The sequence below is a fragment of the Mus pahari genome, chromosome 6 (genome assembly GCF_900095145.1).
Source record: "Mus pahari chromosome 6, PAHARI_EIJ_v1.1, whole genome shotgun sequence".
Lineage (NCBI taxonomy): Eukaryota > Metazoa > Chordata > Mammalia > Rodentia > Muridae > Mus > Mus pahari.
In genome coordinates, this window is record NC_034595.1 from 85223907 (window position 1) to 85236247 (window position 12341).

The 12341-nt window shown below is 45.9% G+C and overlaps 1 protein-coding gene across 2 annotated transcripts in view; it reads right to left on the bottom strand.

The window, feature by feature from the left end:
- Window positions 1-7626, bottom strand: part of Pdik1l (PDLIM1 interacting kinase 1 like) — a 14310-nt gene extending 6684 nt beyond the window's left edge. Inside the window, exons 1-2 of one of the 2 annotated variants that reach the window (XM_029540284.1) lie at window positions 7509-7626; window positions 3955-4256 (exon numbers count right to left, since the gene is read on the bottom strand). In XM_029540284.1, coding sequence (XP_029396144.1) covers window positions 3955-4239 — 285 coding nt within the window. In that variant the 5' untranslated portion in view covers window positions 4240-4256; window positions 7509-7626. Of the gene's footprint in view, window positions 1-3954; window positions 4257-7022; window positions 7161-7508 lie in introns of those variants that run through there. The other variant, XM_021200075.2, reaches the window with a different exon arrangement.
- Window positions 7627-12341: the final 4715 nt, after the last annotated feature.

The following is a 12341-nucleotide window of genomic DNA, read 5'->3' on the forward strand; positions in this document are numbered from 1 at the left end:
AAAAAAAAAAAAAAAGAAAGAAAGAAAGAAAGATCGCTATTTGAAGGTGGTAGCACATACCTGTGATCCCAGCACTACAGAAACAGAGGCAAGAGGCTCACTGGAAACTGTTAGGGCAGAATTTCCAACAGTTTCTGAATCTGCCTTAAATATATGTCTACCATTTTGTACTAATACAGTTCTGTGAAGCACTGTTCTCACCATTGATTTTTATAAAATTCAAATCAACTGTGGAAAGTGCTAAAGATGCTCTGTCCTAAAGTGACAAATATTCAATCCAAATTCTCTTTTTTTAAAAACGAGTTTCATTATGTCAGAGGATAACTCTCCTGCCACTGTGGGATGTAAGGATAGAAGGCAGGTTGTCAGGTCTGCATGGGAGTGCCTCTGCCCACAGCGCCATCTTGTCAGTCCAAGATTTACCTCTATGTAGAAATAAACAGGTATATTCACTTCATTAGTGTATTGTTTGCTTTCTACTTTAATAAAAAGTAAAATTTTATTTACACCAAAGGGTTGCTTTAAAGTGATATGATTATGATTCATTATTGCACGTTGATTTGTCGATGTTTCACATACCCAGGGCTGTGCACGTCTTCTTGGTGAGAGGGCCTGAGTGCAAGGTTGGGAAGCCTTGCTCTGCCAGTCAAGCCCTAGTCTCCAGCTTTAACTGAAAACCTCAAGAATATTTTATTTCGGGCTGGAGAAATGGCTCAGCGGTTAAGAGCACTGACTGCTCTCCGAAAGGTCCTGAGTTCAAATCCCAGCAACTACATGGTGGTTCACAACCATCTGTAATAAGATCTGATGCCCTCTTCTGGTGTGTCTAAAGAGAGCTGCAGTGTACTTACATATAATAAATAAATAAATCTTTAAAAAATAATAAATAAATCTTTTTAAAAAAGAATATTTTATTTCATCTGTGTTTTTATATATGCATTAAATTTTTTTTCAGGGCTGGAAAGATGGCTCAGCAGTTAAGAGCACTGACTGCTCTTCTGAAGGTCCTGAGTTCAAATCCCAGTAACCACATGGTGACTCACAACCATCCATAGTGAGATCTGATGCCCTCTTCTGGTGTGTCTGAAGACAGCTACAGTGTACTTATTTATAATAATAAATCTTTGGGCTGGAGCAAGTGGGTCCTAAATTTAAAAAAAAATTGGGGCTGGTGAGATGGCTCAGTGGGTAAGAGCACCTGACTGCTCTTCCAAAGGTGCAGAGTTCAAATCCCAACAACCACATGGTGGCTCATAACCATCCCTAACAAGATCTGATGCCCTCTTCTGGAGTGTCTGAAGACAGCTACAGTGTACTTACATATGATAAATAAATAAATCTTAAAAAAAAAAAAAATTTTTTTTTCTCAGTACTTCAGAATGCCACTTTTGTAGCTGTATTTTGGAAAGTGCCCAACTGGCTGACATTTTCTATATATGTCAATAAAGCTGAGTTTTCTAACTACCTAGCTCATCGCTTCATGAAAAGACTAAAATATAGAGGTATATTGCTTTTAAATATTTTTATGTGGTGTCTAAAAAGAACAATGAAAGGGGGAAGACTGGAGTGGAGGTGTTGAAGAATTAGCAACTGGTAAGTTCACATTAGCATCATTACAATTACTAATCACTATTACTACTTCGTGTGGTTATTCTGGGAAAAGCCAAGAACAGCCTTCACCTGCCTCCCTGGCAGAGGGCAGCAATGGTGACGGCCTGCAGGCACCTCCTTGCTGTATGGTGTGCCAGTGCAGAGTCGGAAACGCAGGTATGCTATTTCTGACTTTAGTTTTTCTGTGTTTACCCTAAAATATAAACTTAATAAATAGCTTTGTATAATGCAAAATAACAGTATTCAGACAGTGGTTTAGAAGGTGTATACAATAAAGACTTGCAAGAAGGGAAATATATAGTTTCCACCTACTTATCTAGATAAGTTTTAAATAATTGATAATTCTTCTTTTTTAAGTCCCTAGATAGGCTCTCACTCTGTACCCAGCTTAGCCTTGAACTCATGAACTCCTCTAGTCTTATGTGTTAGGATTATAAGTATGTGCACCATGTCCAGCAGTTCATAATTCTTTAGCCCTAAGATGTATCAGATTCCCTATTATATGTTCCTACACCATCTATGCCATTTATCTGAAATGTACAGACTGGAGGGTGAAAAGTCCCGATGCATGAAATTGAGCCTTTGTAACAGTTTTACATTTTCTCTTGGATGGGGTTTTTAGCTATTAGGAACTGGTTTAGTGATTCCAACTGAGAACAAGGAAAAACATAAAAAATGAAAATTTATGAATAAAGACCATGCATAGGGACTCTCTGATTATGTTACAGATTTGTTTATTGATTTTATTATATTGTTTTGATACAATTCTATTGATAAATATATGGTCAATTAGCTGGGTGTATGGTAGTATATGCTTTTAATCCCAGCAGAGGCAGAAGCAGGTGGATCTCTTTAAGTGCAAGGTCAGTCTAGTCTACATAGTAAGTCACAGGTTAGCCAGGTCTACACAGTGAGAATCTGTCTCAAAAATAAATGAATAAAGAAAGAAAAATCAGGCTTACTTAGTTTCAACACAGGTGCCTATTTCTGAGTTCCTATACACCAAATCTAGCTTCAGCGTCCTCTCTGACTTGTACAAAGCCATAGAAGGCAGAAATGAACCACATATGAACAGAGAGCTACTAGGGAAGCTGGGTTCTTTATTACAAGTCATTGTGACAGCAAAAAGTGCCATAAATCAAATACACGTATGTGAGGCTTTAAAGGGTAAAACGGATTCACTAAAAAGGCAACTTAAAAATCACTTTAGTCTGGTACGTCATATCTTAAACTAAATAAAACCCAATTCTTATTATGTTGCTACTAGATCTGGACTTAGTACTATGTCAAATGTGTTAATATCCTTACTTTCCCATCTGAAGCAATTGTGTACCTTAGTCTCTGAAACCTAAAGGAAGGGAATGTAGTTTATGTAGGATGCCCCCAACCCTAGGCTCCATCTCTAGCACTGGCGAAAAAGGAAAAAAAGACAGAAATACTTCCAGGATTTTATCGTGGCAACCTAAGTACTTTTAGAAAAGTAAACACTATAGCTTTTAAAATTTTTAAATTATTTATTTTGTTTTGTGTGTAGGGGGAACTATGGAACATTCATGGAGGTATGAGAGCAACTTCTCAGGAGTCCACGTCTTCTTTCTACCACGAGGGACCTGAGACCTGAACTTGGGTCATCAGCCTTGGCAACAACTCCTTTACCCTCTGAGCCTTTTCACCAACCTAAACACAGTTTTGTTGTTGTTATTATATTTTAATTGTTAATTATATTTACTTATTTTATGTATGTGTTTATAAATACGTGTGTGTGTGTATGTGTGTGAAAGCTTACATGAGTGCACACCACGGTGCAAGTGTAGAGGTCAGAGGACAGCTTTTGTCCTGAAGCTCAGGATTCAGCCTAGGAATGTCTTTAAGTCAATATACAGTTGAGTCTGGCCTTGAACTCTCCAGCCCCCTGCCTCCACCTTCCAAGTACTAGGACTATCGATTGGCATATAGCAATTTACTCATCTAAGACTTATTATTTTTAGACCAGTGACTTAGGGAAGTCCAATTATCATGGGTGTGGCTATTACTGATTGTGCTAGTTTTTCCTTGTCTTCTGCGCTTATTTTCAAAATAACTGGTTTCCAGGAACTGACCTTAGATGCTGGTTTCAAACCTTCTCTAGTTCCCATCTTGTTCTATTGCTATGCAGACTGGTTAAGTACCAGGCATAGCAGGTGGCTTGCGCAGCACAAGTTTAAAGCAGACACCTCTTTTCTCTACAGACCTTTACGCACACCTAGCCACAGAACACCTGCATCTTAGGGAAAAGTTCGTCTGACACTTTGGCTTCCTCTTGCTGACCACTATTACGTCCATTTCCTATGCAGTGACACATACCTGTAAATAAAGGGAAGAATTAGAGCCGTGGGACATCTTTTGCACCATCCCATCTTTCTGTAGGATGCACTCTTCCAAGTGAATCACATTTGGGTGTTGGCTCTTGATACTGCTTAGTGCCCAGAACTCTCGAAGAGCCAGCTCAACATTTTCAGGTGCGTGGCATCGAATTTTCTTCACGGCTACTCTCGCAGAGGTCTTTCTGATGACTGCTTCATACACAACACCGTAACTACCTCGGCCTACCTCCCGTATTAGATCGTACTTTGGCTGGCTACTCACCATCTTCAAGGCCGAGGTTTCTGGAAAAATCAACAAAGTGCTCTGTTGAAATTAGGTGGACCTATTGGCTTGTATTCTTACACATGCTTTACCCATCTGTTTCGCTCTCTGTGGTACTTGAAAGGTATCTAGCTATGCTTTGGACCAATCTATCAACAATGATAAAGGTAATAGCACTTACCATGCATCATGAACTATTTCAAGTACTTTAATTTTTAAAGTTTTTATTGTCTTTGAGACAGGGTCTTGCTAAGTTTTCCTGGCTCGGAGTTTGATATATAAATTATGCTGGCTTTAGAAGCCATGGCTACAGTACCATCATTCCTGACTTGTGTGTAAGTGCAGGCATGCCCATGCCGTGGCACACCCATTAGGAGATAACCTTGGCTCTCCTGTCACTGCTTTGGCATATGCCGGGGTAGTGGCCTGTGACCTTTGGAAACCCTGTCTCTGTCACCCATCTCCCCACAGGAAGGCACGTCTACCTTCACATGGGTTCTAGGGATCTAAACCCAGTTCCTCAGACTTACTCAGCAAATGTTCTACCCATTGAACTCTCTCTCCAGACTCCACCCACCCACTCCTTTTTTGAACAAGATCTCACTGTGAAACCCTGGCTGGCCTCCAACTCAGAGATAAGCCTGTCTCTGCTTCCCCAGTGCTGGGATTAAATGTCACCGTGCCTTGCTTCTGGTCTTGTTTTTAAAAGACAGGTTCTTGTGATTATGTAGCTCAAGACAGCTTTCATGTCTTTTAAGATTTTATTATATATTTTATGTTTATGTGTGTAGTTTTGTGTAAGTCAGAGGACAATATGTGGGAGTCAGTTCTCTCTCTCTTTCTCTCAATGAGAAATTGAACTCATGCTATAAGGCTTGGCAGAACATAACTTTACCCACTGAGCCATCTCAATAGCCTTGGCTACCTTGGTCTCTAGAATGGTGGTATTACAAGTGTGTGAAATAGCCAAACCTGGCTACTTTATATGAAGTTCATTTAATCCTTAACTGCTTGAAAATGTCATTGTTAAAAAATATATATATAGCCAGGCGTGGTGGCACACGCTTTAATCCCAGCACTCGGGAGGCAGAAGTAGGCGGATTCTGAGTTCGAGGCCAGCCTGGTCTACAAAGTGAGTTCCAGGACAGCCAGGGCTATACAGAGAAACCCTGTCTTGAAAATATATATATATATTTGTCTTGAAAAAATATTGAAATTTCATCAAGAGGTGGTGGCGCACACCTTTAATCTCAGCATGTGGGGAGCAGAGGAAGGTGGATCTCTGAGTTCAAGGCCAGCCTGGTCTAGAGAGGGAGTCCTAGGATAGCCAGGGCTACAGAGAGTCTCTGTCTTGAGAAGAAAACAAACAAAACCAGTGAAACACAAAATCCCTCACACTTAGAAATGCAAACCCTTGACTTCGATTTTGAACCTTTATGGATCAAAAGTGGTCAAGATCACTTACTTATGTTTTATTTGCAAAATAAAAGTCTCAGGTAGCTCAGGCTAGCCTTGACATCTATATAACAGAGGATGACCCTAATCTCCTGCTTCCACCTCCCAAAAACTAGGGTTACAGACCTGCACCAGTATGCTTAGTTATTTGTTTCTTACAAAACGGGCACAAATAAAGTTTCTGCAGAACTGTTCCCTCAAAATGAAGTAAGTCAACTACCTTTTTATCGTTGTTTAGCATAGCTATTTAATTCTAGGTCTTTTCTGGCCAAAGGGCGAGCGAGCATCGTGTACATCAAAGGGAAGTCCCTGACAAAGTTCTTGGGCGGGCCCTCTACCTTGATAAATCATTTAAAGGCAAGCTGGAGCACAGGCCCCACCGAGAAACGTTCTTTTGAGTGGAGAGTCTGCAGTATGCTCCCTCGCCCACTGTCGCTGTCATCGCCGGCAAGGAAGAGTAAGATTGTGTTGACATTGCACAACTAGGTAAACAAAGTGACTGTCCCGGGAACGCGGGACTCCCGGAACGACTACTTTAAGTTCATAGGCCAGATTTAAAAGAAAATGACGGCTCCTGAGTTTTGCCTTGGGCGTTACTTCCTTGTATTGGTCGCCTACCCTTCAACTGCTTACTGGATTCCCCAGTGTCAGCTCTTTCCTGTCACCGGGCGGACATTCTGTCCTGCTCTGTGCGGATTCCCGGTTACTAGGCACCTCCAAGGGGCTCTTTTTCTCTGCGTCGGTCCCCGGCCCTCTCCCACTTGCCAGAGAAGGACACCTCCCTGCACAAGAAAGGACGGTGTCTATCAAATCCTTGGGGTCCTGGCTGGAGAACGCCCTGCTGGAGCATCCTTGGAGAACCCGGGCGCCTTACGATGGCACGTCCCGGACCCTCCTGCCTGCCTGCCAGCCTGCCACGCTCCCTCCGGGGCTGGGCACCGGCGGCTCGGCCGTGCACCTGCCGGTGCCGGGGAAGGGGACAAGTCGGGCCGGCGGTGCTCGCTCAGACGCCGGGGCGCGCTCACTGGCCAAGCAGCAAGCTCGCTCCGGGCGGCCGTCCCCGGAAACCCCGAGGGACCCTCCCGTGGTCCCCGAGCGGGCCCCGCCGTCGCTTCAACTCCTGGCGGCTGCAGCCTGGGGACCGGACTCCGGGAGCGGCCCGGGCGGGAAGGGAGGCCGCAGTCCCCGGCCGGTGGCCGGCGCAGCACCGGGCCTTCCCGGGGATGACTCCGCTGAGAGGTCCGTGACAGGCCTGGTGGGGACAGAGACGCATGCGGGGAGGTCGGTTCTGACCGCGGGGCATCCGTGGCACGGCGAAGGGCCAGGTTTACCTCAGGGCAGCCGCCGCCGCTTCTCCCTCTCGTGAGCTCTGCAGGCCGCCATTATCGCGCAGCTCGCGCCCTCGGCCGCGGCGGCCTCCAGTCAGAAGCCGGCGCGCGCCCCCGTGGTGCGCGGACACACCCCCTCACGCCGGGCCCCGCCCCCTCCGGCTTTCCGTAGCGCGCGTGCGCCAGCCGAGCGCCGCCTGCCGCCGGGGCGAGCGCCTGCCTCGCTCTCCTCGGCGGGCTCTGGCCGTCGCGCTCCGCCGCTGCCCGGGCGCGGCGCACGGCCGAGCGGCTCCAGCGGTGTGCGCGCCGCAGAGCGGACCAATGCTGCCCTGCAGGGGTGGCGGCAGGGGACGGTCGCCCTCCGCCGCAGCGGGGGGTGGGAGGGGGCGTGGCGCGTCCCGGGACCTCAGAGATGCTGCGGCCGCTGGCCCCAGCCGGTGGTGCTCGTGCCCCGTGGCGGGCGACGCTGCCCGCCGTCTTCAGACCTACCGAGCGGCGGGCTGGAGCGCGCGGTTCGCTGGGGCCGGATACCCGGCGCATCTTCCTCGCTGGTGGCGGGACTGGGCGACGGGTCCGTGGGGAGGCGCGGCCAGTGCTGGGAGTCTGGCTACACCTACGTTCCGAGGCACCGGGCTGTGTTTGCGGGTGGCACAATGGCCCAGGCAGCGACGCGGGCCTGGGTGCGATCATCTGGGAGGATGCTGTCCCCTGCCCCGTCGGCGCGGTGGTATCTCCCTTAAAGAAGCCGGAACCTCATTGTTCCCGGCCGTGAGGATCGGGGCGTCCTGCCGGGTGTGAGAGAGAGACAGAGAGAGAGGGTGTGGCCTACCTGGCTGTGGCACCCTGCCTAGCTGGCCTGAACCCGAGTTGGGACCCATGTCGGCAGGTGCACAGACACAAAACAGGTCGCCTAGGACTAGAATTCACAGCTAGAACTGCAGTCCCCCGGAGTTCTTCAAGGCACGAAGCCTTTCAATTACCCCCAACAGCTGTCACTCATATCCCTGAGTTGCCCTGAGATCTACCATCAGGGTGACAGTCACTCGGAAACCAGGACCAGCCCTTCGTTATTTACACAGATTCACTAAGTATCTGCCAGAAACGCCCATTCTTTTTATTATTCTTTTATTATTCTGTACCTACTGCTTGTTAATAAGGTTGATCCTGCCTTCATTGTCCCATAAGCATCCCAGTGCCTCCAGGATCATCTTTCTTTCTTTTTTTCTTTCTTTCTTTCTTTCTTTCTCTCTTTCTTCGTTTCTTTTTTTGTTTGTTTGTTTGTTTTTGTTTTTCAAGTCAGGGTTTCTCTGTGTAGCCCTGGCTGTCCTGGAACTCACTCTGTAGACCAGGCTGGCCTCGAATTTAGAAGTTCGACTGCCTCTGCCTCCCGAGTGAGTGCTGGGATTAAAGGCGTGCGCCACCATACCCGGCCAGGATCATCTTTCTTAGTCTTCTGTTTATGGAACTAATATTTGGGGTCTGGGCAACATTTTATATAATCTGAATCATATTCCAAAAGTAACGACCTTACTACTGACCCTGCTTTCATAGGCGAGGAAGCCAACGCCTGCCACATTTGACCAAAAGGTGTCTTCCTAGAACACCCGCTCTCGCCCTGGTGTAACAACCTCCAGCCCCTCCTAATAAAAGCCCAGCAATCTGTTCAGAGTTTGTCCTGAGGACCATCCTACTATTGGTTTTCTGGGAATACTGAGTCAGTCAAGACTTGCTTCCTGCCCTGGAAAGTAGGGGGAATTAGGAGAGCTCTGTAGATGCCGGCTACCAGTGTTAAACAGGATGGAATAGGAAGAGATCTCTTCACGAGAGCAGTCTTTTTGTTCATTGTGGTCATAAGATGTCACAGGAATTTTAAGGAACCCACCTGTTCTAGCTGCTTTCCTGTTGCCGTGATTAAAAAAAAAAAAATCACTGACCAAAAATACCTTAGGGAAGGAAAAGGATCGTTTGACTTGAACCTCCAGGGTTAGGGTCACTGGAAATTCATCCATCACTGAGGGAAGTCAGGGAGGGAACTAGGGAAGGAACTGGGGGGGGGGGGAGGCGCCTTACTTGCTACATCCACTCCAGTAGTGACTCGCATTACAGGTTTGGAAACCTGGAAGCAGTCCTGGGGCAGAGAGTTTCAAAGAAACTCAGCCTCCTGGAACTTTGGCATTCCCATAGCTAGGAATGCCCCAGATTTGTCCCTGCAATATCATGGAGGGTCCTGCATGCTTTCTTGCAGTATTTTACTGGATAAGAGTTAGAAATCAGCTGGGCGTGGTGGCGCACGCCTTTAATCCCAGCACTCAGGAGGCAGAGGCAGGCGGATTTCTGAGTTCGAGGGCAGCCTGGTCTACAGCGTGAGTTCCAGGACAGCCAGAGCTACACAGAGAAACCCTGTCTCGAAAAACCAAAAAAAAAAAAAAAAAAAAAAAAGAGTTAGAAATCTCAGGGCAAGCTTAGCAAAGCATACTTTTAGAATCTTCATTACTGCCAAGTTACTTTCATATGCAAGTATTTACCAAGGCCTGGGAAATAGGGGGGTTGTGGTATTGCAATTTTCATGAGAAGGTCTTCTAGAGCAGAACCTCCTGGTGCTAGTTCTCACAAGGCTCAAAGGAGTAGCACAAATTGTGACTAGGGTGTGAAATCCTTACCTGTCTTTAGCTGACCCTAGGCAGAACTGCTTTATCTTTAAACATTACCTGGCTCCTGTAAGTCCCTTTGAAGTCATTCCTCTGTTTTGTGTCAGATAACTTCAATGTACTTTGCCTGTTGTGACATCCTACCCCTTTGTTTTCTGTATTATATAAGACTGGCGTTCACTTTGTGAAAATACACTCAGATTCTACAAGCTCTCTCTTGTGAACTCTGTCAAATTCTGCCAAATCCTTGCCCATCTGCCACTAGAGAACCGTTCCATGCAGACAGGAGATCCAAAAAGGAGGTAGTCTGTGGCACTTACTGACTTGCTCCAGGGTCATGGCTCAACTACCTTTCTAAACAGTCTAGGCTGGCTTGCCTAGAAATAGCACTGCCCACATTGGGCAATCAACAAACCCCCTCACAGATGTGCTTACAGGCCAGTCTGATAGAAGCAATCCCCTACTGGAAACTTCCTCAAATAGCTAAGCTGTCAAGTTGACAGCTGAAGCTAACAAGACTAGTGTTTTACAGTCTTCTATGTGTCTAACAAAATTAGTTGATTATATTTAAACTTTTTAAAAGTCTTTATCAATCTGATAAAATAAGAATTGCTCTACATCGTACAGTTCTTTTGCCTTTGAGACAGGGTCTCACTTTATAGTCCTGGCTGACCTGAAACTCGTTCTGTAGATCAAGCTGGCCTTGAACTCAGAGATCCACCTGCCTCTGCCTCCTGAGTGCTGCTGGGATTAAATGTATATACTACCACATCTGAGCAACTTTAAACATAAAATTATGGATCTGTGTTTGTATGATGTATGTCAGAGGGCAACTTAGTGGGGTTCATTCTCACCTTTTACCTTTGGGGGATGTGGTTGTTTGAATATCTTTGGCCCCTAGGGAGTGGTACTGTTCGGAGGTGTGGCCTTATTGGAGGAAGTGTGTCATGGTGGGGGTGGGCTGTGGAGGTCTCTGCTCAGCCTTTACCCATTGCAGAAGAGAGCCTCCTCCTAGCTGCCTGAGGATGTCAGTCTTTCCTGGTAGCCTTCGAATCAGGATGCAGAACTCTCAGCTTCTTCTCCATCATCATACCTGCCTGGATATTGCCATGCTTCCTGCTAGGATGACAGTGGGCTAAACCTCTGAATCTGTAAGCCAGCCCCAATGAAGTGTTTGCCTTTATAAGAGTTGCCTTGGTCAGGGTGTCTTCACAGCAATGGAAACCCTAACTAAGATAGGGATTCCAGGGGCTGAACGCTGGTCACCAGGCTTGTTTATCCAGTGCTTCTACCTTGCTGAGCTGTCATCACACCAGCCCAGCATAGAGCTATTGATCCTCTTGCCTCTGATTCCCCACACTCAGAGGTTTGGAGTGGGTTTACAGAAATATGCCATCATGCCTGACCTAATTGTGTATATTTTAAAGATAGACAATGGGGCTGACATGGTGGTACATACCTTTAACCCATGCACTTGGGAAGCAGCAGGTAGATGTTTGTGAGTTCAAGGCCAGCCAGAGTTACAGAGTGAGCACAAAACAAAAGATAAACACCAGAAGAATGAAAGTTTCTGAAAGTGTTGTCTGTGCTCATGGGAAAGGGAAAGACATGGATGAAATCATGAATGGTTGACTTGGTGATGTTCAGTGAGGCAATCTGTCTAGAGGCCTGAGATGTATCATGCAAGTGCGCGCGCACACACACACACACACACACACATACACAGGAACACATTATTTTAGGATACTTTAACAAAGTATATAAAATACTATTAATTTATAATGTGTATATAATATTAGCCTGGCTAATATTCATAATTATATCCAAGGAAAATACATCTGTTACCTCTAGCACAAAGAAATTGACATTGTTAAAGATGATATTATAGATTTAATCCCAGCATTCAGGAGGCAGAGGCAGGTGAATCTTTTGAGTTTGAGGCCAGCCTAGTCTACATGGTGAATTCTAGGATAGCCAGGGCTACATAGTGAGACTTTGTCTCAAAAAGAATCTAAAAGAGGAGAAGAGTTAGAAGAGGAGGAGGAGGAGAAAAAGAAGAGAAGGAGGAGGAGGAGGAGGAGGAGGAAGAAGAAGAAGAAGAAGAAGAAGAAGAAGAAGAAGAAGAAGAAGAAGAAGAAGAAGAAGAAGAAGAAGAAGAAGAAGAAGAGCAGGAGGAGGAGGAGGAGGAAGAGGAAGAGGAAGATTATTTGTCTAGTTAGAGTCAATACTGTGAAGAAACACCATGACCAAGGCAACTCTTACAAAGGAGAACATGTAGTTGGGGCTGGTTTACAGTTTCAAAGGTCCATTACTACCACAACAGGAGCACAGCAGTGTACAGACAGACATGGTGATCCATAGGCAGCCAGGAGGAGACTCTTCCGCACTGGGCAGAGCTTGAGGACTAGGAGGCCTCAAAGCCCTCCTACACAGAGACACACTTCTTCCAACAAGGCTAGACCTTCTAATAGTGCCACTTCCCAAGGGCCAATCCTAGTCAAACCACCACAACAGTTGTCTGGTCTTTTAATATTCTATATCTCAGATAACTGTTATATCTCAGATAACTGTTATATCTCAGATAACTGTTATATCTCAGATAGCTGTTATATCTCAGATAGCTGTTATATCTCAGATAGCTGTTATATCTCAGATAACTGTTATATCTCAGATA